General features: G+C 54.9%; 1 protein-coding gene across 3 annotated transcripts in view; it reads left to right on the forward strand.

The window, feature by feature from the left end:
• ANXA11 (annexin A11) overlaps positions 1 to 25,344 on the forward strand; it is a 44,465-nt gene extending 19,121 nt beyond the window's left edge. For 2 of the 3 annotated variants that reach the window (XM_043596707.1, XM_043596709.1), the window contains exons 2-15: positions 7,039 to 7,101; positions 9,049 to 9,161; positions 10,084 to 10,476; positions 11,773 to 11,860; positions 12,070 to 12,164; positions 12,875 to 12,988; positions 14,750 to 14,840; positions 15,214 to 15,293; positions 15,430 to 15,486; positions 17,779 to 17,872; positions 21,083 to 21,178; positions 22,141 to 22,199; positions 22,365 to 22,487; positions 24,500 to 25,344. In XM_043596707.1, the coding sequence (XP_043452642.1) occupies positions 7,047 to 7,101; positions 9,049 to 9,161; positions 10,084 to 10,476; positions 11,773 to 11,860; positions 12,070 to 12,164; positions 12,875 to 12,988; positions 14,750 to 14,840; positions 15,214 to 15,293; positions 15,430 to 15,486; positions 17,779 to 17,872; positions 21,083 to 21,178; positions 22,141 to 22,199; positions 22,365 to 22,487; positions 24,500 to 24,559 (1,518 nt within the window). In that variant the 5' untranslated portion in view covers positions 7,039 to 7,046 and the 3' untranslated portion in view covers positions 24,560 to 25,344. Of the gene's footprint in view, positions 1 to 4,836; positions 4,871 to 7,038; positions 7,102 to 9,048; positions 9,162 to 10,083; positions 10,477 to 11,772; positions 11,861 to 12,069; positions 12,165 to 12,874; positions 12,989 to 14,749; positions 14,841 to 15,213; positions 15,294 to 15,429; positions 15,487 to 17,778; positions 17,873 to 21,082; positions 21,179 to 22,140; positions 22,200 to 22,364; positions 22,488 to 24,499 lie in introns of all 3 variants that reach the window. The other variant, XM_043596708.1, reaches the window with a different exon arrangement.
• The last annotated feature ends 756 nt before the right edge of the window (positions 25,345 to 26,100 follow it).

Consider the following 26,100-nt stretch of genomic DNA (forward strand, 5'->3'; position numbering starts at 1 on the left):
TTACTGTTGAGTTTTTAAGGGTTCTTTTCTATATTTTGGATACAGCCCTTTATCAGATGTGTCTTGCATAAACTTTTTCTCCCAGTTGGTGGCTTGTCTTCTCTTCTTTTTGTTTTTAAAAATATATCAGCCGAGAATCATCTGAGCTGCATGACTTAAACTCTATATTTAAATTCTTGCATACAACCAGATTGAGGATTTAATATTAAAAGATGAATACACAAATGAATACTCCAGCCCCCAGGCTGGGGAAGGCCAATAGAGAGGTCATCCCCCAAAAGCTTCCACTCTGGTCCAGGCCTGCCTGGCTTGCTGCAGGGCACAGAGGGGCGGGAGGTCTCAGGGATGATGCTTTCAGGCCTCCCCTTCTGTTCAGCATTAGCCTGCTGCAAGCTCTGTCCCCCCCTGAGTCCCGTGCTGGCCTTCTGGGGAAGATACTTCCGTGTCCTTGTGCCCGGCATGGCACTGCCACCATCCAACCCTCCCTTTCTCTTCCATGTCCCGGAAAAGTCAGCCTGGACACCAGGAGGTGTGCATAGCCCAGCCTTGCTGGAGGCTCCTGTCTCCCTCTCCCCTTGATGAGGTGAGGAAACGACTAGGCTCTCTGTTACGGGAGGGGGGCGAGTGAGCGGGAGGAGTAAGGTTCTCGTTCTGGATGATTTTGCCTCTTCTGCCAACACAGCATTTCTAGATTCCTGCGTTTGAGGACTCTGGCTCCTGCCCTTGTGGAGCCCTTGAAATGTAACCATATGCTTGCATACGTATACACAGCTTTAGGAAACAGGCCCTTTTACAGTCCTTGAGACTGTAGAGTATATAGTGTGTGCCTGCTGTATACTTTCAGCATTCGCTTTGATGGAATTATGAAGTGGGGTTCGTGAGCAAACGGCTAAGGAAGAATTCTTGAGACGTTGTTGGTGCAAAAAGGTGATTGTATTATAGCACAGGGACAGAACCCGTGGGCAGGAAGAGCTGCACTGGGGTTGTGGGGAGTGACTGATGATATACTTTTAAGTTTGTGGAGGGAGGGGGATAGAGATAAAGTGTGTTTGTTTTTTTTTAATTTTTTTTTTAACGTTTATTTATTTTTGACACAGAGAGAGACAAAGCATGAACGGGGGAGGGTCAGAGAGAGGGAGACACAGAATCTGAAACAGGCTCCAGGCTCTGAGCTGTCAGCACAGAGCCTGACGCGGGGCTCGAACTCACGGACTGCGAGATCATGACCTGAGCCGAAGTCGGCCGCTTAACCGACTGAGCCACCCAGGCGCCCCAAGATAAAGTATGTTTTAAAGGAATTTGGAAGCAAGGCTTTCAGGGTTTTGAGGGGCTAGCTGCTGTTGAGATAAGGTTACTTGTGGTTTGTAATAAAAAGCATGAAGGCAGGAAGGCAGCCATGAGCTCCTTGAGCAAGGTCACGCTCTGCGTATATCAGATGTGTATCGGTGGGCTTCAGGTTGTAAGGAGATGTAATTCAAGCTACATTTCTCTTGCTTTTGTTTCCTCATCATCCTGGCACTATGAGGCTCAGTTCTGATGCGATCCTGGGATGCCCAGGTCTAGGTGCTCGTCTTCAGGGCTTGCTATTGGGAAGAAAGGCTAGGCAGTATAAGCTAGAAGGTGTCCCAGTACCTGAAAGGAAAGAGTGTTTCCTGGAGTGTGGAGTGCGGAATCAGTTACATCAGAATCACTGGGGATGGGGATAGGGTGATTGTTTAAATTGCAGATTCCTCGGTCCTTCCAAGGTTGAAGGGCCCAGAATGACTGGGGCCACGGCACAGGCATTTTCAGCGAGCAGTCCGGACGATTCTCGTGCGTGATGAAGCAGTGCTACCCAAAGTGTGGTCCACAGTCAAGCAGCATCGGCACCACCTGGAAGCTTCCATGTGGAAAATACAGAGTTGGAGGCCTGTCCTAGACCTACCGATTCAGAGACTGTGGGGAAGGGACCCAGCAGTCTGGGTTTTAACAAGTCCGATGGGGGATTGTTTTGCAGACTGAAGTTGGAGAAGCACAATTTAGCCAGAGACAGGCCACAGCTGGATGAAATCAAGTGTCCAGTGGCAGGTGGGTGGCAGGCGGATGGCCCCAGTGAGGAAGCAGGGGTGGTGTTTGTTTCACATGGGCCCAAAAGTGGCAGGACTGGAGGCTGGACGTTCCCCAGAGACTGGTGTCTGAGAATTGGAGCAATCCTGAAAGAGGCCAGCTGCCTGCCTTGTGGAATAAGCTCTCTCCAGTGAGTCCCCGGGTCAGCGTCCTGACCAGAGCCACCGTAGGATGGGGGATATGCCCCAGTCTGTGAGACTTGCATCAGCAATGTGAAGCATTCCTCCCCGGGCACCTTTCTCCTTTGCTGAAGGACAGAAGTAGGAAGTGCGGAAGATGCCATACTTGTGGATGCCAAAGAGAAAGCAGATCTGCTAGGTTGTAGCTCACTGTGTTCGCCTCTGCGGTGGAGAACGAGGGCTAGTCAGGCACTGGGAGAGGACGGTGAGGAGCCCCTAGCAGCCCTGCCTGAGCTCACCTCCGAGCGGGGATATGGCAGCCCCGGGGTGCCGGGAGCACCTCCACCGAGTACAGCAGGCCCTGGTGGTGGCCTCTTTAAAAAAAAAAAAAAAAAAAATGTTTACTTATTTTTGAGAGAGAGAGTGAGACAAAGGATCCGAAGCAGGCTCTGCACTGACAGCAGACAGCCCAATGCGGGGCTCGAACTACGAACTGAGATCATGTCCTGAGCCGAAGCTGGACGCTTAACCGACTGAGCCACAAGCCACCCAGGCACCCCCGGTGGTGGCTCAAAGTTACACAAAGACTGGACGATGAGCAGATTTCTTAATGTTCACAAAGGGGAAAGCATGTGGGCACTGTGAGTCAGAGAGTTGGATCCCAGCAGCCTCCTGGCTGGGTAGGCACTGGGGGCAGGGATGGTGCACCCCAAGGGTGCCCTAGGTCATCCAGCTGCCGTCGCCCTTCTCCTGGGGATTATTAGGCAGGCAAACCAGAGGACTCTAGGCATGGGCCGTGTGTTAGAATCCTCACTTGACGCAGGCCCTCTTTAAACCATCATGAAGTTGATGGGGACTCGTGTGTGGTGTTGTGGTAGAGTTGGGGGCCGGATAGCCGGCTGAGTGGCTGCACCTGCTGTTGTGGGGCTGGCGTGTGGTTGGCAGTGACAGTTCAAGAATGTGGTCCTTGGCCCTTTCCTCCCAGTTACTTGGAAGAAAGCAGATGTCATGCTTACCAAATCAGCGGCTATAAAACAAAACTGAGCATGAAGATGTTTGATATCGGAATGTCTGCACATCAGCAGGCTGAGCAGCAGGCTGAATGATTGGGAGTTTAACAGGAATCCGCATCAGGTCTCCTTGTCCAGAACTGTCTCTCAATGTACCCCCCAAAGAGGCAGGGAAGAGGGAGGCGGTGGTCCTGTCCTGTCCTGTACTCTTGGGGGACCACAACTGGGGCCTTTGCTTCTGAAGAGGGCTCCGCGACAGAGAAGGGAGTGAGTTGCAGACCGGAAGTGGTGGGGACATGAGGCTGCTTGCAGGAGAGGGCGTGGACTGGAGGTGGACTCACAAGGGGAGGGGAAGACCCAGGGACGAAAGCCTGCTCCCCGGTCATGGGTTTAGACCCGGCTTACTGACAGGGGACAAATTTAGACTCTTGCTGGGAAGTCTGCAAAGCCCTCCTGGGAATGAGTGCCATCACGCTGGGAGCAGCCTGAGGCTGCCCTGTGGTCCTGCCCTGGGCGGGGACACACTAGTGGATCTTCTGGGTCTGGGTCCCCTGGTACATTTATGTAATACTGCTAACCCCAGGCTCTGAGCCAGGCTGCCTGGGGCTGAATAGACCCTGTGTGAGTTATTTAAATCTTGGAAGGACAGCCATGGCCTCAAGTGAGCTCAGAAATCCACACCTGAATCAGGCCTTTTTTAAAGCTGTTTTTTTAATAGGCAATACATGTATGTGGCAAAAAAAGTGTAAATATAAACCGTAAGCTTCATTTCTATTCCCGGTTTTCCCTTCCAAAGGCAACCGGGGTTACCAAGTTTCTTGTTTATCATTCCAGGGATGGTGTGTGTGTGTGTGTGTGTGTGTGTGTGTGTGTGTGTGTGTATACATATACACCACTGAGTTTGTATGTTTACATTTTTTTTAAAGATGTTAGCTTACAATAGCCAAATGATGGAAAGAGCCTAAATGTCCATCAACTGACAAATGGATAAGATGTGGTTTATATATACAATGGAATACTACTTGGCAATGAGAAAGAATGAAATCTGGCCTTTTGTAGCAACGTGGATGGAACTGGGGAGTATTATGCTAAGTGAAATAAGTCAGGCAGAGAAAGACAGATACCATATGGTTTCACTCATATGTGGGTCCTGAGAAACTTCACAGAAGACCATGGGGGAGGGGAAGGGGGGAAAAAAGTTACAGAGAGGGAAGGAGGCAAACCATAGGAGACTCTTAAATACTGAGAATAAACTGAGGGTTGATGGGGGTGGGAGGGAGGGGAAAGTGGGTGATGGGCATTGAGGAGGGCACCTGTTGGGATGAGCACTGGGTGTTATATGGAAACCAGTTTGAAAATAAATTATATATATAAAAAAAAGATGTTAGCTTAGTGTATACACCATTTTCACCTTGATTAATAACGGTGACCATTACCTATCCCCACACGTAGGACTAGCTAATTCTAAAAATAGCTACAGCGTATTTACTGTATGGATCTGTTCTGATGAACTTAACCAGCCCGTTGCAGATGGTTATTTAGGGGTTTGTTGTTGCAACAGAATGCTCCAGTGAGATCCACGTCTGTGTTATTTCACACAGGTGTCTGTGTGCCTGGGAAATTGATTTCTATAAGGTGAGTTTCTGGGTCAGAACTCGATGTGTTATGTTCTGACATCTCTGTGTTTGTAATTGGCAGCTCTCCTAGGGTATTAGCATGGGTGAGCACCTTCAGTTGCTTTTCTAGAATGGCCTGTTCACATCATTTGAGTTCCTCTAGTGGTTGTTGGGTTTGTTTGTTTTTTTAAATCACAAAACAATTTTCTTAAATTTTTCATTTCTCTTGTCTTTTTGCTGTTTTCCTTATTTGTTCCTTATTGTGCAGAACTTATTTTTATGTCTTTGGGGCTTGGGGCCACCTCTCATATTGAAATCTCTAGCTGAAATTAATTTTGATGTGTGGAAACAGGGTAGTATCCAGCTTTTAGTTGTTCGTGGTTTTGTTTTGTTTGTTTGTTTGTTTTTCCCTTCCTGGCTACAGATGGGCCTTTTGGGCTCAGTCTTCTGGGAGGAGACGAGAAGGGCATGGAAGGGTCTTTGGTGCCCAAAGCTTCTGCTTAATGGTGGTCTCCAGAGAGAAGGGTGTCTGGAACACAACTGCAGCTCACACTGACCTCGTGCAGGGTGCTTCCTCTTCCTCCCATCAGAAGGTTCCTGGTTCATCCATCATTCAGATTTCCAGGCTCTCCTCATCAGCAGGGTCTGGGGATTCTGTCAGAAGGGTCAGCCTAGGGCAGGACCTGGGAGGACTTTATGCTGACGGCTCAGCCAGCCACGGGGGGGGGATGAGACAGACCAAGGGCAGCACCACTGGGACCCTCAACCACCTACCTCACCACAGTGTGCAAGGGGAAGGGTCTTTGGCCCATTCTGCTCGTGGCCAATTCTAGCTCTCTCCAAGGTCACCAGGCCATCATCTGGCCTCCTGCTGCTCTGCCTACAGTTGCCCCTGCTGACACATCCCACGTCCATCATTCCTGTGGGCCCTGTGGAGACCAGTGAGTGGCACCTTAAGGAAGCCCGTCAGCCTCCTTGACAACAACATGCACAGATCTCCAAAGGAGCTATGAAGGGCAACTAGAATCTTGTGGGTGGACGATGGCATCTAGAGCAGTGGTTCTCGGAGTGGGCTCCCTGCACCAGCAGCGTCACCTGGGAATTAGTTAGAAATGCAGATTCTGGTTCTGCTGACCCAAACTGCGGCAGGGCCCCGCAACGTGTTTAAAAAGCCCCTCGGGGATTCACACGCTGCAGTTTGAGAACTAGGCTGGGGCCCAATGTACAGGGAGAAGGCGGTCACCGGGGGTCAGCAGGTATGACTGTTGAGGGGGCCTACGGGTTTCCTGCCACTCCCACCTGTCATTGAGTGCCTCTGCAAACCATGGCAGCCGCCAGTGAGCAAGAGGAAGGAGGTTGCGTGACAGTCTGAGTGGTCTGGGTCACAGCAGGTCTGTGTCCCTCCTGGGCAGTTCAAGTGGCGTGGCGCAGGCAGAGGGATCTGTATATAGAGGGACTTAGTGAGAGCAGGTATCCTACCGGCCACCAACAGGCAAGCGTCCTGGGTCCCCGGCCTTTCCCCTTCCCTACTCCTGATCTGCAAGACACTTACCCTTTCTGGGCTCCCAACTGCCTCACTCGCCCTCACTCCAGATCCTGGGTCAGATGAGCTGTCCTGAGGTGTCTGGTTGCTAGAAATGATGATTCCGTGCCACATTCCTGTGCCTGAGGAACCAGAGGTTGGAGAATGAAAAATGTAGCTTGGGGCAGATGCACTTCGGAGGCCACCGTGGATAGCTTGGGGTCTGTCGGTCGGGCTCAGGGGACAGGGCCTCTGGCTGGATGGTGATGAAGACACTGGAAAACAAAGACAAATAGACCCAGACCCCTGAGAACGAGGCAGTGCGCGCTCGCCCCTGAGGTCAGAGAACAGCTCCCCACGTGCAGCATCCTGTGTCGGCCGAGGTGGGAGCGAAGCGTGGGAGAAAGGGGTTTGCCAGGAAATGCAGCCACTGGTGCGTGGTGAAGCCTGTCATGGGTGTGGGCGCAGGCATGGGTCTACCCTTGCTTCCCTGTTCTAGCTGGGGGCCCACCCAGCAAGTAGAAGGTGAGCTGGGCTGGCCCAGGTCACGCCCGAGGCGGCCCCTCCTCCTGCAGGGGCCTGGCTTGTGGGTGTCCCCGTTGTCGGGAAGGCTGGTGGCGGTTCCCGGCAGAGCCTGAGCCTGGTTTCTTCCTCTTCCCCTTCAGATCGAACCATGAGCTACCCAGGTTATCCCCCGCCCGGAGGTGGCTACCCACCGGCTGCACCAGGTAAGAGGGTCGGGGCCGGCGGGGAAGGGAATGAATGCCCTGTCTGCCCAACGTCCAGGAGTGGAGAGGGAGAGAGGAATGGTGCTTTCCAGTCATTTCCTCACTACCCCAAGGGCTCAGCCAGGTGGGGAGGGGTTGGAGAAAATCCTGGACCCAGGGGCCACGAAAGGCCTGGATTGGAAGCACTTCTGGAAAGCCGGGACAAAGCCGAGACCCAGTTTCTTGCGTTATTAGCTGATAACAGCAGGCAAATAAATGCCTTCTTTTCTCAGAGACTCCATTTTCTCAGTCTTCTCCTTTGCAAGTGGTTTCAAGTATCTCTCCTCACTGGGCTATCCCAGATACTAATGAGGTAGCCAGGTAAAGCCTGTGGCACCGTGTCCTCCAAAGCACTGTTAGGTGACCATTGCCCCTTGTCACTTCTCCTACCCCGGGCTCAAACACGTGGTTGTGCAGCGGCAGGGTCCCTCCTGCCAAGGGAGGAAGAGGAGGCAGTCACTAAGGGTCAGATGGGCCTCCTGCAGCTGCCAGATGCTGTGCACAGCCTGATAGCAATGGGGCTGCACCAGTGGTCAGGCCGTCAGAACCCGGCCCCAGCTCCAACACCTCTCTTCACACTTAGAAGTTGGCTCCTCTGGCCCCAGCCCCTCCTAGGTTCCTGAAATGAGACTGGGCCCCATGGTAGGGGAGGAAACGAGGTCTCCTGAGATGAGGGGGAGAGGGGATCATTCCAGGCTGGTCATCCTGAGGTTGCCTGAGCTGCACTGCCCCTCGCCCCCACAAGACCACCAGGCACATTCATTTCCCCAGAGCCGAGGTCCTTGAGTCTGAGCACCTGTGGCTCCTGCAGGCCTCCTGAGCCCACCCTGCCATCTGACAGGTGGAGAACGGGCCTGGAGCAGGGAGGTGGCTTGGCCACTGTTGTGTGGCATATCGAGTTGAGCGGGGCCATTTCCCTCTTGAATGAGACACGGCCTGGGTCTGCCGGCACTGGCCTTATGGTCCTCTCCCCAGTAGGGATCCTGCCCTTGTGTCTTACCCCTGCCACCTCTGCCACACTGAGCAGCACTGAGAGGAGGTGATTCCCAGCAGGGTCTGTCCTCAGTGTCCCGGAGCCCTAGTCAGGAAGGCATATAACAGGCCAGCGGCCCGCACCATGATGCTAGCTGCCACGCCCCTTGTCCCGGCACCTGCTGCAGCATGGGAGCCCTGCATGGGCATTTAGGTCTTAGTCCTGCTCACAGCAGTGTGACACAAATGAATTATTATCCCTACTTGTCAGCTGAGGAAGCTGAACTAGAGGGGCTGAGTCCCTTGCCCCAGGGCACACACCCAGTCCCTCTGGGTTCAGAGCTGGGCGTTTTTACGGCTCTCCCCCAACGGCCCCCCTTGTAGGGATGGGTGTCTGTGTTTTCTGTGACCCAACCCTGTCTCCCTCCACCCTCCCATCCTGCTCTCCCTGCCCTTCACGGACTTATGATCGCAAACAACCCGGTCAGCAGGACATTCACCCCTCCCTGCCATGCTGTTGCTTCATTGTGGATTCTCCGTGCTCTCTGAGCTCACCGCTGTCATGGGCTCAGCACAGCATCCCCAAGGACCTGTTGTTGTGTTTTTTTTTTTTATGTCTGTATTCCTGTTCCATGATGGTGAGCCCAGGAGGGCAGGTCTGCCCTTGGCTCTCCTACCTCCTTAATAATATCCCACAGAGGTCCTGGGAGTGTTTGCTGAACCCCACCTTCCTCGGAAGGAGGTGGGGGTCCCTCTCTTCTCTTCTTCTGGCAGTGGGATTGGGTTCAACTCTCTCGCCTGAGTGTTTTCCGTGAGGTCTGTTGTGCTGTCCCCAAGGCCCTGCTTTGATCTCCCCCCACCCCTGAGAGCTTGATGCTTTGCCTTTCCCTGTTGGGGGTGCCAGCAGGGTGCTAAAGGGCTCAGTGTTGCTTTCAGGTGGCGGTGCCTGGGGAGGTGCTGGCTACCCCCCGCCCAACATGCCCCCCATCGGGCTGGATAACATGGCCAACTACGCAGGGCAGTTCAACCAGGACTACCTCTCGGGAATGGTGAGTCCAGCCCTCCTGCTGGGGCTGCCCCTGGGGGCCACACCTGCATGGCCGGAGGGACAAAGACTGCTGGCTTTGGTGGCTTCAGAGGTGTCTGTGTGTGTGCATACCTATGGGCAGGCACCGAGTCCAGAACTGCATCTGAGAACGAAGGGTTTCCGTGAGGCCTCCCTCCGGTTCACCGTCCCTGTGCATCTTGATTTTACCATCCATAAAATGAGGGGAAGGGCCGCATGGTCTCTCAAGTCCCCTTCCGCTCTGAACTGGGTGGGGGTGGTGCCTTCATAGAATATGTATTGCGCACCTCTTTTTTTTTCTTTAAAGTTTATTTATTTTGAGAGAGATAGGGGGAGGGCCAGAGAGAGAACCCCAAGCGGGCTGCACACGCTGTCAGTGTGTGGGGCTTCAACCATGAGATCATGACCTGAGCCAAAATCAAGAGTCTGATGCTTAACCGGTTGAGCCTCCCAGGTGCCCCCGGACATGCTCCTTTTATTGTTACTTGGCTTGTAAAATAATGCATTTTATAAGCTAAAAACAACTGCTGGCACAGCGTAAACAGTGCAGTCGGCATGCAGTCTCACCTGTGCCGGGCTTGTTCTAGACGCTGGGGATACGTGAATACAACAAACAGAAACCTCGACCCTGAAGTACGAACCTACTGGGAAGACCGTCGCCATAAGTAAACTGTGTGTTTTTAGAGCAAATATGGGTGCCTTGGGCACGACGGCAGATGAGGGGTCAGGAGTGCAGATAGGGGGCCGGGGGACAGTAGTTTCAACCTGGGTGGTCGGGTTGGGCCTCGCTAAGAAATCGCTGGTGCTCGGACTCTGAGCTCAGGGCAGGGAAGGACAGATGCACGGGTGTGGCCGTGCTCATCAGGGACGGCCATTGATCTTAGGCTTGCTTTGTGGACTTTCAGGCATCCAACATGTCCGGGACATTTGGAGGAGCCAACGTGCCAAATCTGTACCCTGGGGCCCCCGGGGGTGGTTACCCTCCCATCCCCCCTGGGGGTTTCGGGCAGCCCCCGTCTGCCCAGCAGCCTGTTCCTCCATATGGAATGTATCCGCCCCCTGGAGGAAACGCGCCCTCCGGGATGCCTTCATATCCGCCCTACCCAGGGGCCCCTGTGCCAGGCCAGCCCATGCCGCCCCCTGGACAGCAGCCCCCAGGGCCCTACCCTGGACAGCCACCAATGACCTACCCCGGGCAGCCGCCGATGCCGCCTCCTGGGCAGCAGCAGCAGCCAGTGCCAAGCTACCCAGGATACCTGGGGTCTGGGACCGTCACCCCTGCCGTGCCTCCAGCCCAGGTGAGTGCCCGCCCTGCACTGCCCTTTGCCCAGGCCTGGGCCCCAAAGGCCCGCGACATGTGGCATAGTGTCTTCCACCGGCAAGGCCAGGGAGGGCGCAGGGGCCAGATAAGGGCTCGGTCCTCCACCCATAACATCTTGTTTTAACAGGGTGTTGCGTTCTCTCAAACCCCCCACCCCTGGTTTGTGCTCTGAAAAGACCTGAGGGAGCCGGCCTGTTTCTCCCAGTTCGGTTAGATGTTCCATGTGCGAGTTGGATCTGCATGTCCTGGGGTTCTCGTCACTCCTTTGTCATTTACTGCCCGGGCTCTGTGTTTTGTACGAGCTGCCAGGCCACTGGCCTCAAGGCTTTGTGCCCAACAGCGCTTAGCCTTTAGTCCCCTGAGGTGCCTCTCAGGCTGGGTTTAGAGGATTCTTAAAACCTCCCTTGGCGAGGGAAGGGTGTTGGCGGTTCCTTCGGGACTGCTCTGGGCTCATTTTGGAGAGCATTTCATGTTTGCAGGGCCTAGAATTCATTGTCATGGTTACGTGGCCAAACCAACCAAGCATAGTGCTGGACTACTATTTTTAGACTGAGGGTCTCTGTCTTCCCTGCCCCCACAATCCCCTACTCCCGCCCTACTCTCTGTCCTCCCTGTGCCTTCCCCCTCGTCCCTTCTCGGAGCTTCTCTCCTTAATTCTGTTAAAACCGGCGTTGTACTGGCCACAGGAGGTAGTCCACCAAGAGACCATTTAGGCAGGAAAATTTGCTTGCCGGGAGTACAGCTGTTAGCATGAGGAAGAAGTCCGGCAGGCGGGTCACAGAGCCTGGAAATCAGCACTAGCCCAGGAGGTGGCGGGGCTGGGTGTACCATCGCGAAGGCTGGGCACCTGCATTTTCTCATTTGCACAGAGGTGCTGTGCTGCACGGACCACCCAGACCCTGTCAGGAAGACCCAAATATATGCTCACGTGCACTGTGGCAGTGAGTTATCAAGAAGAGGCCAGTGGCCCCTGCTCCCGGGGCCTCCCCCTTCATCGGGAACCCAGGCCCAGTCCTGCAGAACCTGGGCAGAGGGCAGATTTTCAGCATCAGGACTCAGCTAGAGCGGGGCTCCTAGCCGCAGGAGCCAGGCAGAAAGCTCAGTACCAGAACACGAGGACACGAAATGATCGCCGTAGGCCCACGCAATTATTGGTCGCAGGCTCCTTCGGGCACCCCAACTTGTGGTGGTCAGGGCACTTCCAGAGTCTGGGCTGGGGAAGTCTTGCGTTTGGGAGATACGCCATCTTACCTAAGTCTGTTTGTCCGAGCAGTTTGGAAACCGAGGCACCATCACAGATGCTCCTGGCTTTGACCCCTTGCGAGATGCTGAGGTTCTGCGGAAGGCTATGAAAGGCTTCGGTGAGAAACCCCCGGTGGGCGACATCCTCACGGCCCCTGGCTCGCCGGGCCCCCTGCGGGGTTGCCGGGAAGAGGGAACCTGGTCCCAGTGGTGGCAGGAGAGGAGGAGGACACGGGGGTGCGGTTGCGACGTCCAGGAGAATTGGAGGGCCCAGGCCAGGTGGCCCCACGACTGCAGCCCTGCCCACACCTACCTCTTCTTCCCCCAGGGACTGACGAGCAGGCCATCATCGACTGCCTGGGGAGTCGCTCCAACAAGCAGCGGCAGCAGATCCTCCTGTCCTTCAAGACCGCTTACGGGAAGGTGAGGGGGACTTCGGGGCAGAGGGAGGCCTGCTCCCCGCCGGACTGAGGCGTGCCCTCCAGCACAGCCCTACTCACCCTTGCTTTTCCTTGGTGCCAAGCGAGTCTCGATCTCCTGGATGGGCAGTAAGGCCCATTAGGGCGCTTCCTGCTGCCCGCCCAGTGGTGGCCTCTCGGCTCATGGCATTTTCTAGAGCGGAAGGATACTCTGAGGGGGAAATCTCAAAGGCCAGAGGGTGAGGCTTGATGAGAGGCGCCTGGAGATCCGGGTTCTAGCCCTGGCTCTGCCATGACTCACAGAGACTGCGGACAAGTCATTGCCCTTCCGCTCCCACCTGGCCTGTTTTCCCTCCTGGAGACCCAGGCTGCTAGTCCCTGCCCTCATCACGACCGCCCCAGGAGGTGTAGCTGACAGACGAGCTTTGAAGGAAAAGGCTTTCAGCTCTGAACAAATGCAGTGGGACGTGCTTTGAACTTCTGGGCTTTCGAATCTTAGGTAAACACTGGCTGAATTGAACAGGCTGGTGTCCTAGCCCTGTGCTTCTGCAGCTTGACTGTGCCTGGGTCCCCTGGGAAGCTGGCTCACGTGGAGGCCCCGGCTCCGCAGGTCTGGGCTGGCTGAGATTTGGCTTCTCTGACGCAGATGCCGCTGGTCCCCAGACCTGTGGATTCTCAAGATCGGTCTGTTTGTTTGTTTGAATATTCGACCAGGATTTGATCAAAGATCTGAAATCTGAACTGTCAGGAAACTTCGAGAGGACAATCTTGGCTCTAATGAAGACCCCGGTCCTCTTTGACGTTTATGAGATCAAGGATGCCATCAAGGTATGTACGTGTGCATGTTCACGTGTGTGTCCACTTGCACGCATGGACGTGCAAAGGCCAGGCCTTTCCCTGGCCTGCATGGTGTGGCTTAACCCGTTCATTAGCCGCTGTTGTGAGTGTGGCTCCTGGACCCTCTCAGGTTGGAGCCCAAGTTCTCGTGACTTCTCCGGGAGGCAGCACAGGTATCATTCATCATCGGGGAGCATCCGGGTCTCTCCATCTGAAAAGCATGGTGGCAGCTGGGTTGTAGAGGAAGCTGGTGACACCGTGATAGGAAGAGGGATGTGAGGCCCTGGGTGGTGCCATCCTTATTCATTTAGGACTCTGTTATTAGCAGAGGGCAGGGACCCAGGCAGGATTTCTCTGGTCTTTGCTGCTTCCTGAGTGTCCTCTTCTTTCTTCATCTGCTGGGGCAGAGGACCCCTGTTGACCCCACTCCATTTACCTATGAGATTCAGCCACAGAAGAGACAAGCTGTCCCTCGGTCCAAATTTCACATAGAGTCAGATTCTGACTGACCTAGTTAGGGTTAATATCTGCCCCCAGTCCAGTGGATGGGGAGGAGGCGGCTCCCACAGAAGGAGGACACCCTTGTGAATTGAACAGGGGCTCCAGAAGGAATCCATCATTTTTCAGAGGGCCTGATAGGCAGAAAGACTTTTCCTGCCCCCAAGAGGAGAGGCAGAGAATTCAGGACGGAGCCCGGAGGGAGAGAGGACCCTGCCGAAATCCTCAGACATGCCCGCTTCTAGAGACGTGTCGGGAGGCAGTTGGGGATGGCAGCCCAGACCTCAGCCCAGCCCCTGCCCCCCCAGCCAGCTGCGTGAGGTGGAGGCAATTGTTGAGTATAGGAAACAACACAGATTTGGGGTCGTCTGGCCTTGACAAGCTATGTGTCTTTGAGCATCTGTAAAACGGGAATGTGGATGTTCTTTCTTGTGGCGTGTGGTGAGGGCCGGGCATGGTAGCTAACCGAAGCTCTTTGTAAGCTCCAAGTAATCTAACAGCAGTGGTAATCATGAAAATAGCTAACCCTGTGGTGTACTTCCCGTGACTGGCACCTTCTAAGTGCTTTACACGCGTAGCTCATTTAATCCCCATGACTTCCCAGGAGTTAGGTGTTAGCGTTGTTCCCATTTGATGCGTGAGGAACCTGAGGCCCAGAGAGGTTAAGGAAGGTGCCCATGGTCACACAGCTAATAAGCAGCAGACCAAGATTCAAGCCAGCCTAGGAGCCAGGATGCTGACCGTGTCCTCGGCTCTCTCCCTGTCCCTGGCGTGGTTGGTCATCTCTCTCGCCCTCGTTGCTGCCTCTTCTAGATGTCTTTAGATTCTCCACAGTCCAGTCTGGGACTCACATTTGTCCACATGTCTGCTCTTGCTTTATACCCGTTTTTCAGTTGTTTTCTCGTCTCGTTCATTGGCTGAACTTGGAATAAAAACAGATCTAGGTCTGCATCTCAACCCCCCCCCCACCCATTCACCGTGTGGCCTTGGAGAAGTCACTACACCTCTCTGCTCAGTTTCCTGGTGGTGCAGTGGGGTGGCCCTTCATGTGATCTGTGCTCCATCACCATGTCGCTGTCACTATGTGGTACTTTTCTGGGCCTGGGGCCTCAGCAGCCAAGCAGGGGCGTGTGGCTGTGTTGGCGGCCGCTGCTTCTGGGATTCATGCCGTGGGGCATAGGGCACTGGCTCCTTCCCTGGATGCTGGTGAGGGAGCGGTGACAAGCCTGTGGTTTGTGTTGTCTGCCACCTCAGGGGGCTGGCACCGACGAAGCCTGTCTGATCGAGATCTTTGCTTCCCGCAACAACGAGCACATCCGGGAATTAAGCAGAGCCTACAAAACAGGTTAGGCTGGCACCCGCCCTCCGCACACTCCTGTGCTCTCTGGGCCCCGGCCACACCCTTTCCCGTGGCCTCTTAAACTTTCCTGGCCTTCTTACCACCTCATCTTCTGCCTCCCCCAACACATGGGGCTTTGATCCAAGACCCGCCCCTGCCTGCTGTTCACGGGGCAGGTGACTGAGGTAGGGGAGGGATGAGGGGGAGAACTTCTTGGGTGTGGTCTGGGCCAGGCCAGGCGGGCCTGGAGGTCACAGCCCCTTGTGTCCCTGAAGGGCCGTGTAGACACCTCTCTCCTCGCACCCGCGCCCTTCTCCTGCCAGTGCCGGCTGGCGACTGCGGCTGCAGGGGGGGGGCCTTCTCTGTGTCTCCCTTTCAGAATTCAAAAAGACCCTGGAGGAGGCCATCCGAAGCGACACGTCAGGGCACTTCCAGCGGCTCCTCATCTCTCTGTCTCAGGTACCTTTCCCGCGACAGAGCTCGGGGCTCAGAGCGGAGCGGGGTGGACCTGTGAGCAGCAAGGAGAGGGCTTGGGGATGGAGCAGGTACACAACCGCAGGGTGGAGACTTGACCACACGTCCTGCTTCCTTTCAGGGAAACCGGGATGAAAGCACCAGTGTGGACATGTCGCTCGTCCAGAGAGACGCCCAGGTGGGTGTGCTGGCCAGGGCCCCTCCTGGGCTTCCTGCGTCGGGGTGTGCCCCCCCCCACTTTATTTCTTTTTGTTTTTGAGTTTATTTATTTTGAGAGAGAGAGAACACACAGGAGGGGCAGGCGGGGAGGGGGGCGGGGGAGATAGGGAATCCCAAGCAGGCTCCGCACTCAGCACAGAGCCCGAAGCGGGGCTTGTACTCACGAACCGTGAGATCATGACTGAGCAGAAACCAAGAGCCAGGTGCTTAACCGACTGAGCCACACAGGCGCCCTCCCCTTCCCCCCACTTTTTTGCTGCTGGAGGGAGGAGCTCTGGGATGGGCAGATGGGCTCTGCTGCTTATCAGCCGTGTGACCTTGAGCGACTCCGGGCTTGGGCTCCAGCCGCCTCTCTATCTTTATCCTTCCCCCTCTACCCGCCCCCCCTTTCTGATCCCTTCTCAGAGCCAACCCGAGAGATAGTAAGTATTGCAAGACTTGGTAGGTTAGTTATGGGTGCAGGATGTCATGTGACCTGGTCCTCTTCCTGTGTTTGGTTGCATATATCATTATGTTTGCAAATGGGCAGACTTTACACTTGCCTCATAATGCTTTTGAAGGTCTGAGCCTAGGAGCCAGCTGTCACATTCGTTGTGCAGCCTGAGAATTCTGCCCTTTTCCCCAGCCTGGTATGATTGCGGCCAAAAGGCGAAGGTCTCTCGCTGCGCCTCTTTGTCCAGGCGTTGAGTGCCTCTCTAGGGGAGTTTGGGTTTCCCCCTAATGAGCTCAGACCACAGCAGTGCTGGCTGGAGAGACAGAGCTGGCTTCGCCTCTCCCCTTTCATCACTCCTGCCACCCCCAGCCCGGCGCCCACCAGAAGCTGCCAGTGGTCACCTCACCTCTGCTGTCTGCCAGATTGAAGGCGACCTCTGTGGAGGGCCCGCTTTTTAGGGCTAGACGGCAGCTGCTCGTCTGCTCTGGCCCATTTCCTTCCACATAGGGAAACTGAACCTCAAAAAGGTTGAGCCTTGTGCCCAGAGAAACCCGGAGGCAGAGACCGGATAAGGGCCCAAACTCCTGGCTTGTTCCCTGTGCCCAGACAGCATCCCAGATGCCCTCCTGCAGGGCCTACCCTAACATTTCCTTGGCTTGCGACATCCGTTCCCATTTCTGGACATAGGGCTGGGCACCCCCAAGCTCCCAGGCTCTGGCTCTTATCCCAGTGGGAATTTTCCTATTCCTGTTTTCTTGTTTCCTAGATAGTCCATTCCCTAGCTGAGGCAGAAGTTGCCTCCGTTTCTTGGTTCTGTGCCTGCTTTTCTGTCTTCGTAGTTGTAGACCTGCTCCTGCCTCACCTTGACCCATGGGATCTCCAGGCCCCTGGTGGCTGCCCTCCTCTCCTGGCTCTCGGTGCCTTTAGGTCCAAGAGCCACTACCTGGGGCCTAGGGGGCACCTGGTACTGGGTTGCAAGTTGGCAAATATTTTGGGCTCAAACTTTCAAGGATTTAACAGGCAAGTGCAAATTCTGCCCGTTTGCAAACATCATGGTACCCACAGTGAAACGCAGGGAAAGCACCTACACCTATCACATGAAATCCCACATCCACGGTTGGAGTCTATCAGTTGTCATAATATTTATTGTTTCGTGTGTTCCCCCTTATAGATAGGGAAACTGCTTATAAAGGCTGGGAAATTTTACATAGAAATCTGGATTTCTGGCGGCTCTGAGCCTAGCTTCTCTATTAAAGTGCACAGCAGGTGCTGAGAAGCGATCGCCCCTCCCCGTGGTTGGCCTCAGTCCCCGCCACCCCCTAGCCTGACAACTGGCCCGTTTCTCTCATTTCAATTACCCAGCTGACCCCTTTGGGCTTTCAAGTTTGTGACCCTGGATCTAATCTGACCTTCACACTTTAAAGATGAGGAAGTGAGGCTCTGAGCGGGCCGGTGGCCTGCCTAGAGTCCCGCCGCAAGTTGGTAGCCCGGCCCTCATTCTGTTTTGCCCCTGTGCTGCTACTCCCTTGCTTGGGTTAAAGCTGTTCCTTGCCTGTCCTGGCCCCAGTCGGCCCCGGTTCTCCTGGTCCAGGGTGTCCCATTCCTGTGCCCCGCCCCTCCCACTACCCTGCCTCAGAATCCTCTGTGTTGCCAGCGAGAGGATGTGTGAATGGTGTCTAGTTCCACACGGTGAAGGGAGCACGGCCAGGGTGTGCTCCCATTTCTTTCCCCTCTGGGCCTGCAGGGCTGTCCTAGGTGGCCTGGGCCTGGTCTCTGGGGTGAGGCCTGCGTTGCCTGGCCATTTTCCCATCTGTCTAGGAGCTGTATGCAGCTGGGGAGAACCGCCTGGGGACAGATGAATCCAAGTTCAACGCAATTCTGTGCTCCCGGAGCCGGGCCCACCTGGTGGCAGGTAAGGCAGTCCCAGGCCTCCCTGGGGCCAGATAGATAAGAGCAGACAAGATGTGATAGGGAGACAGCTTGCAGGAACACTGGGCAATCCTACTCTGCCTGGAGCTTTACTCCACCTTAAAGGAGCCCCCTGGTGGTGATTTAAAAGATCTTATTGGTGGGTTTCCCGAGTTTCTGCGTGCATCTGGTTCTGGAGGAAAGCAAAGGAAGAGGTGAGAGGAATGGCAGCCTCCTGTGGGCTGGTGTCTTTCTACACCAGAACATGGAAATTAGAATTCAGACAGCCCTCAAGAGCACCTGTTCCAAGTTATCCGGCGCCTGCATAAAAACATAAGCAGAACAATCGTACATTGTACAAAAGTAGCATTTATTTACTCCTTCACTCAGCACTTATAAGCCAAGCTCCTGCCATGTACCAGGCCAAGGAGGAGGTGTGGGGAAGCGGTAGGGAACAGCACCATGAAATCTCTGCTGTCCTGAGGCTCGCATTCTGGCAGTAAACAAAAATGAAATAAAGTCTGTGCCAGATGGCAAATCCTTTAGAAATGAACAATAAAGTTGGAAACGGGGATAGAAAATGGTACAGGGGTCAGGGATGGTGCTTGGGGTGGTCCTTGCTGAGGTAATGACATTTGAGTTAAAAGCATGACAGAGCAAGGGCGCCTGGGTGGCTCAGTCAGTTGAGCGAATGACTTTGGTTTCGGCTCAGGTCATGATCTCACAGTTCAGTTGATGGGTTCAAGCCCCACATCAGGCTATGTGCTGACATTGCGAAGCCTACTTGAAATTCTTTCTGTCTCTCTGCCTCTTCCCCACTTTTGCCGTCTCTCTCTCTCTCTCTCTCTCAAAATAAATAAAGCTTGTTTAAAAAATGAAAACATGACAGAGTTGCAGGTGCAAAGGCCCTGAGCAGGGGGGCTCCCAGCAAAGGGGGTCATTGAGGCTGGGGCGGGTGGCATGAGTGAGAGCCAGAGGAGACGAGATCAGAGTGGTGGACAGGCCTGGGGACAACTGCACGGACTTGGGTTTTCATTCTGAGTAAAGCCAGAGGGCCTGGAGGGCTCAGAGTGGAGGAGGGAGGTGATTTAACTTAGATTTTGCGTGTTCACTGGCTGTTGTGTCGTCAAGGGTGGAGGGTTCAGTGGCAGAGCAGCCAGGAGGCTGGTGGCCCGGACCGGGTGGCAGGGGCGGGGCGGGGAGGGGCAGATTCTGGCCCTGTTTGCTGACGCTTGGACGTGGGGTGTGAGAGAAGCAAAGCATGGAGGGTGGCTGGAGGAGGAGCAGAGTGCCTGCCTCTCCCCCGAGATCGGGAAGCTGTGGGCGGAACAGGCTTTAGGAGGGAAAGAAGTCAGGAGCCTCTGTCCAGAGATTCCAGGTGGACCACTGGGTTTAGGATTCTGGAGGTCAGGAGACGCCTACACTCCAGATGGAAGCTTGGGAGCTCTGAGTGGGTCATCGGTGCTTGAGGCTTTGGGACCGCAAGAGGTTCCCTCTGGAGGGGATCTGGAGAGAAACCAGCGGAGGACAGGGCCATGGCCATCACAGCTGGCTATGAAGGAACACCCAGGGGAGGGGAGTCCCAGAGGCCAGCTGTGTCGGAAAGGCTAGTATGTGAGGCGGTGAGGACTGGGAATGACAGCCACGCTCAGCGGCACGGTGGGAGCCCGAGTGAAAACGCAGGCACCCGTTCCGTACGTGCCCTAGGCTGTACTGCATTCAGCAGGTGCTGGTGTTCTCCCCTTGGTACAGATGGGGGAGAAGCCACGGGGCGGTGCGGGGCCGGTGGGAAGTTAGGCCACCCAGCCGGTCACGTGGCAGAGCTCAGGTCCGAACTTGGGCCCTGGCTCCAGAGCACTTCTTAATCCCTCCACTGCGCTGTCACGGCGCATGAGGGAACAGATTTCCATCTTGGTCTTTATTTATTTCAATGCGTATAGAATACATAAGTAGTACATCAAACCCGTGGTTTCAAAAATATTATTACTTAGGGGAAAAAGAGGAGCTGATCTGAAGAAAATAGGAAGTAACGAAGACCAATACAGGTACAGCAGAATTCACGACACAGAGGGGCAAATGCCCAAAGGTTAGGGAGCAGGGATAGAAAGGGAGACCCGGGCAGGGGAAGCGAGGATTAATCTCCGGGGTCAGAGCCAGAGTTAGGACTTAAGTCGCTACTGTGCCATCTGCCTCTCTAGGAACCTAGGGTCCTGTTCCCGTGGGTTCTGGGCCTGTCCTAGCGCAGGCTGTGTGGGCCGGATAGGAGTTAGCACATGTAGTCCGCCTGGAGACGGGAAAGGATTTGGGAAGAGAGCAAATATTCTGCTGGTGTGTGTGGAGGGGTCCTGGGTGGGGGAGTAAGGTGTGATTGGGAAAGCAGTCTGGTGAGGGGATCACATGAGCAGGCGGGAGTTGGGGGCACACGTCTCGTGGGGTGAAGACCCTGCCCAACTCGAGAGCTGGGTGGGCACGGTCAGTGGGGCCACGTGGGGTGCTGCAGGCAGAGGGGAGAAGGCGGGCTCTGGCGAGGCGGGGTGGCCTCCTTACCGTGTGTCCTGTGTCAGTTTGATCCAGATGCCACAACAAACTACCACAGACCGAGTGACTTAAGCAACAGGTAGTTACTTTCCCACCGTTCTGGAGGCTGGAAGTCCAAGATCAAGGTGTCAGCCTCGGAGGCCTCTCCTTGGCTTGCAGATGGCCAGCTTCTTGGAGTGTTCTGAAACGACCTTTTCTCTGTGTGGACGTCCCTGGTGTTTCCTCGTGTGTCCAAATCTCTTCTTATAAGGACACCAGTCAGATCGGATTAGGGCCCACACTAAGGGCCTCAATTTTTTTTTAATTCTGTTTTAATGTTATTTATTTTTGAGAGAGAGAGAGAGTGCACTCTTGACAGAGTGCAAGCTGGGGAGGGGCAGAAAGAGAGGGAGACACAGAATCCGAAGCAGGCTCCAGGCTCCGAGCTGTCAGCACGGAGCCTGACGCGGGGCTTGAACCCTTGAACTGAGAGATCATGACCTGAGCCAAAGTCGGACGCTTAACCGACTGAGCCACCCAGGCGCCCCGGTAAGGGCCTCATTTAACTCAACCACCTCTCTAAAGTCTGCATTGCAAATACAGTTACGTTCTGAGGCGCACCGGCGGTTAGGACTCCACCATGTGGATTTCGGGGGACAGAATTCAGTCCGTAACTTGTTCCCTCTCTTTCCGCTAGTTTTCAACGAGTATCAGCGGATGACGGGTCGAGACATTGAGAAGAGCATCTGCCGGGAGATGTCCGGGGACCTGGAGCAGGGCATGCTGGCCGTGGGTCGGTGTCTTGGGGTCGCCGGCGCTGTCGGTTTCAGGGTGCTCACCGCTCTCTGCTTGAGGGGTAGCTAGCGAACCACGTGATCCAAGATGCTGAATCCTGGGCCTCCTTGGTGGGAAACGAGACCGCTCCCCGCTCACTGCCGCACCGCCCCTCCCGCTGCCCCCGAGGTGCCTTGTTTGTGTCTCGGGCGCAGCTCCGGGGAAGGGAGCCGCGGTGCGCGGGCACTCGCGGGAGGGCAGCCAGCTCCTCTCCCGGAGGAAGATGACTCACATCCTGCCAAGTTCCCTCTAAAAATACATCCCTGCAGGCAGTTGTCAGATGTCGGTGATGGAAACACGTGGAAAGATTTTTACTTGCAACAGCAAAACAGGCCCTTGCTAAGGAAAGCTGGCTTAGCTCCCGGAACAGTGCGGGGCCGTGCCCCTCAGGGCAGGGCCCGGTGGGCTCACTTCTGCCCACCGTCAGGGCTTGGGCCCCAGCTGCATAGCCCTTGTGACCTCCCTGTACCCTGTGGGGACGTAGCAGTCTGCCCATCTTTGGCTCCTCGTTTCCTGGCACGTCCTCTCTGATGTAAGGATCGTGGCCTGAGGTCTCTAAGGAGACAGACATTCCACTCAGCCGTCCTTTCTCCGTGAGGGTCCCAGTCCCAAGGCTGCCCCTCGCACTGGAGCAGGAACGCGGTTCCCCGTCACCAGCCATGTTTCTTCCCTACATGGCTCCTTTCACCACATGGGTTGCCAGGAGGGAGGCTGAGGTTGGTTTCTAGGCCCTGCGTGATTCTATCCCAAAGAGCCGGAGCCAAGATCACAGATAATTGAGCCTGGAGGAGAAATGGGGAGAGGAAGGTGGATGCAGTGACGGGCATCACGTGCGGCCTCCTGGAAGGACACTCGCTCTCTCTGAGGCCCCTCGGACTGAGAGTTTTCTGCAGATTGAGTTATGCTGTTTCTCTCTTCTAGTGAAATGTCTCAAGAATACCCCAGCCTTCTTTGCTGAAAGGCTCAACAAGGCCATGAGGGTATGTGCCTCCCACATGCAGGGGTCTGGGTGGGGGAGTTTCAGCCCCTCCCATGACTGGGGCCCGAGGAGAGCCACCCCTCAGCTAAGAGGACAGAGGGCCCACAGCGGGAGCGTGGGACAGTAAGGATGCCCACTGCTCACGCCTTTGGTGGACTCTTTCCAGGGAGCGGGGACGAAGGACCGGACCCTGATTCGCATCATGGTGTCTCGCAGTGAGATTGACCTCCTGGACATCAGAATGGAGTATAAACGGCTGTACGGCAAGTCGCTGTACCACGACATTGCGGTAAGGGCCCTCTGGGGGATGGATGCTTGTGGACCTCCCTGGTCACCCGCATCGTTCCTATACCTCCCCGCTCAGAACTCTGGCCTCCGCCGTGCACGGGCATCTGGCCTGTGGGCTGCGTACTTGGCCCTCTTCAGCTTTTGCTTCTTTGTCCGGTTGCCCCCAGACTGTTGTAAGCTCCCGAGGGCAGGCTGGGCCTTGACCTTGCGTGGCGCCCCGTCCCTATCTCCCCAGCCTCCAGCACACCGGCTGCTCAGTAAGTGGAAAGAGGGGGAGCGCAAACACCGGTGTGTGAGAAAACGCAGGGCCTCCCCACCTGGGTGCTTGGTGACCCTGTGACCCTGACCCGTCAGTGAGGACTCCCATCCCGAGGCTCCCTGGAGCTCAGCCCACTGACAAGTACTTCCTTCACCCAGCCTCATGGCAGGGGCAGCATAAGAAGGCACTTGAGAACAGGGCCCCGGGGTCACAGTCGTTCCACTCAGCCGTCCTTCATCCATGAGGGTCCCGGTCCCGAGGGTGCCCCTTGCCCTGGGGCAGGAACGCGGTGCCTCGTCAGACTGGAGTCTAGCCCAGCTCTTCCACTTGCTAACTGTGTGACCTCAAGCAGGTTCCTCACCCTCCTTGAACCCCACTTCCATCATCCCCAGGATGGGGATAATTACAGTTCCCCCCAGGAGTTCGGGGAGCCTTGATTGAGACAGCCCCTATAAAGCACGTCATGACATGTGACATGTCTAAGAAACGCTAGCTACTCTTGTCACGGTGTTCCAGGGCTGGTCTGACAAAATGCATTCCTGTTGGTGGCAGGGGGTGGGGCGGGGGTTGGGGGGGGGCGGTCTGATCATTAAATTCTGAACTCACATGAGCCTTGAAAGCAAAGTCACCACAACCAGGTTCTGATTTCACACTCCCTCAAATTTGATGTTGGGCCTGTCGCGGAGAACAGCTAATCTCCATTTCCTGGCTATAAAAATGATGATGTTGATAGCAGAGGATTAGTAATTATTCACAGAGTGGGTCTTGTGTGCCCGTGGGCTACTGGAAGATGCCATAGGCCTCACCCCTGAGGAAAGAAACGGTAGAAGGAAATGATGAGAAGTTAGCTAAGTGAAGGGCACCTGGCTGGCTCAGTCAGTAGAGCATGCGACTCTTGATCTTAGGGTCGTGAGTTCAAGCCCCATCTGGGGCATAGAACTTACTTAAAAAATAAATTAGTTTAAAATAAATAAAATTATTTAAAATAAATCAATAAAACTCTTTTTAAAAAAAAAAAGGAAGTTAGCTAACTGTGTTCTGCATATTTTCTTAATTTCTTTCTTTAATATTTATTTTTGAGAGAGAGAGAGAGAGAGTGCACACATGCGAGTGAGGGAGGGTAGATAGAACGGGGGACAGAGGATCCAGAGTGGGTTCTGAGCTGACAGCAGAGAACCTGATGTGGGGCTCGAGCTCACGAACCGTGAGATCATAACCTGAGCTTATAACCGTGAGATCATAACCTGAGTTGTTGGACGCTTAACCGACTAAGCCACCCAGGCGCCCCCGAGCTGGGATGCCCGAATAATAGCAGCGGACGCTCCTGCCACAGGAGATTACTCTTCCAGAGCACAGTTAGTGCCGCATCAGGGGCAGTCTCAATTTAGCACGATGACACTGCACTGGGGAGAGACCACCACGAGTTAGCTCAGAGTTAGGGGCTTGGGGGGAGCTTTTTATAATTTTTGTGTATTTATTTTTCAAATTACGACTTTGATCACTGGGGTGAGTGCAGCTCGGTTTTTTTTCAGTGGGGGTTTGGGGAAGCCGAACCGCACCACACTGGGTTTGGGTCGCCAGTGACGCAGAGTACGAGTGAGCCGCTCCCGCCGCGGGACCCACGTGATGGGGAATTTCCCCCGTGGGGCCTGCCTCTCTGTAAAAGCGCTCAGGGCAGAAGAAAATCAGAAGATAGGAGGCCGAAACTGGGCCACAGCTCCCTCAGCTGATGTTTTCCTTGTTTCTGTGATCAGGGAGACACTTCAGGGGATTACCAGAAGATTCTGCTGAAGATCTGTGGCGGCAACGATTGAGCTGTGACTGGTGGCTCCCTTCTGTCCGCCTGCGGGCAACAGCGATGCCAGGAAAAGGTCAAGAGAATGTCCATCTGTTTCTAACAAATCCACAGAGTAGCCCCCCAGGTGCCCCAGTGCCGCCCGTCCGTCCGTAGAGCCTTGGCCCATCCTCCGCCACCTCTCCTGCTCCGTATATCATGCTCGAGCTGAAGGACCTGGGTCCCTCCCTCCCTCAGGGTGCCTTCCCCTCCCCAGCCCTCACGGCCGCTTGCTGCTGAAGTACGTGTTTTATTTCTCGACTCATGCAGTCATCCCCTTTTGCTTGTGGCTGAGACTCTTGGCTTCATATTAGTCCTGTAATTTTTCATTTTTATTTGGAGGCATCTTTTTTTATAATAGTCCCTGCCAGACAGATGCATACAGGTCTGTGCTGCGTGCACGTTTCGGGTCAGAGAGGCTGGCTGGGGAGCACCGTGTCCTCGGTAAGGAGTAAAAGGGAAGACCTTTGACAGTAATCTTTGCATCTGGTGAGAATGTGTCATCAGCTTTGTCATTGCCAAACCCACTCCTTAGAGTTTTCTTAGAAAAGGAAAAAAAAAAAAAAAAGAAGAAGAAGAAGAAGAAGAAAAAGGCCAGAAACTCAATCTGTTCCTTCTTCTGTGCGAAGCCATGAGGACACGGCCAGCTCCCTGCCAGTGACAGGGCTTCGTGTAAATTACGTGAATGTGCCTTAAACCTGGATGTCAATAGCCAAAAACTTTCTAAATTAAAGTCAGCCAGCTCTGGAACATTTTGGAAATGTTTTCCCTGGTGCCAGCTTGTTTTCTCCTGCCTCCCGATTCTGCCTGCAGCTCTGGGTTTCGGCCTTAATAGCCAGTGCAAGTGTATATGACTTTAAGTAGAAACATGCTCAGGAAATCCTGAGCGTGGGTAATTTATGGAGCCCCGGCTTGTAAGGAACGAGAAGGGAGGTTCCCGACATCCGTGCTCAGGACCCAGCTGCTGAAGTGATGTGTGGAGTTTGGTCAAATACGGGTGTGGTGTAGTGCACTGAGGACAAGGTAGAAGAGTGTGGTCCTTCATCCGGGTCCTGAGGAAGAAGCACGGGCAAGAGGGTGTGTGTGGGACTCCTGGGGCAGTCCTCACGGCCAGGCGCCGGAGAGGAGGGTAGGGACAACCCAGAGAGGCACAAGACTGGCGCCTCCCTTCGGGGACCCTTCGGTCTGAGAGGTGCTTGTGGCTGTGGTCCTGGTGGGCCTTTGGCCCCTTGGTCAGTAGTGTTAGAGGGTGAGTCTAGAAGGGTCACAGTTTCTAGACATCATTGTTCTCTCCAGAAGCCTGGAGCTTGCCTTGCCAGGGGTCTCCACTCACTCCCTTTCTGACCTCTGTTGGAATTTAGAAAGGAGAGAATTCAGGGACTGAGGTGGGAGATCAAGCCAGCTGGGCCCTGGCAGGGTCCAGGGAGGCCTTGTCCCTGGAGTAGACGTCTGCCTGGGAATACCACCCGACCCCTCAGTCTCCCCTGGACATAGAAGAGAGGAGAGGACGGCCCAAGGGGC

Source organism: Prionailurus bengalensis, chromosome D2 (assembly GCF_016509475.1).
Source record: "Prionailurus bengalensis isolate Pbe53 chromosome D2, Fcat_Pben_1.1_paternal_pri, whole genome shotgun sequence".
Lineage (NCBI taxonomy): Eukaryota > Metazoa > Chordata > Mammalia > Carnivora > Felidae > Prionailurus > Prionailurus bengalensis.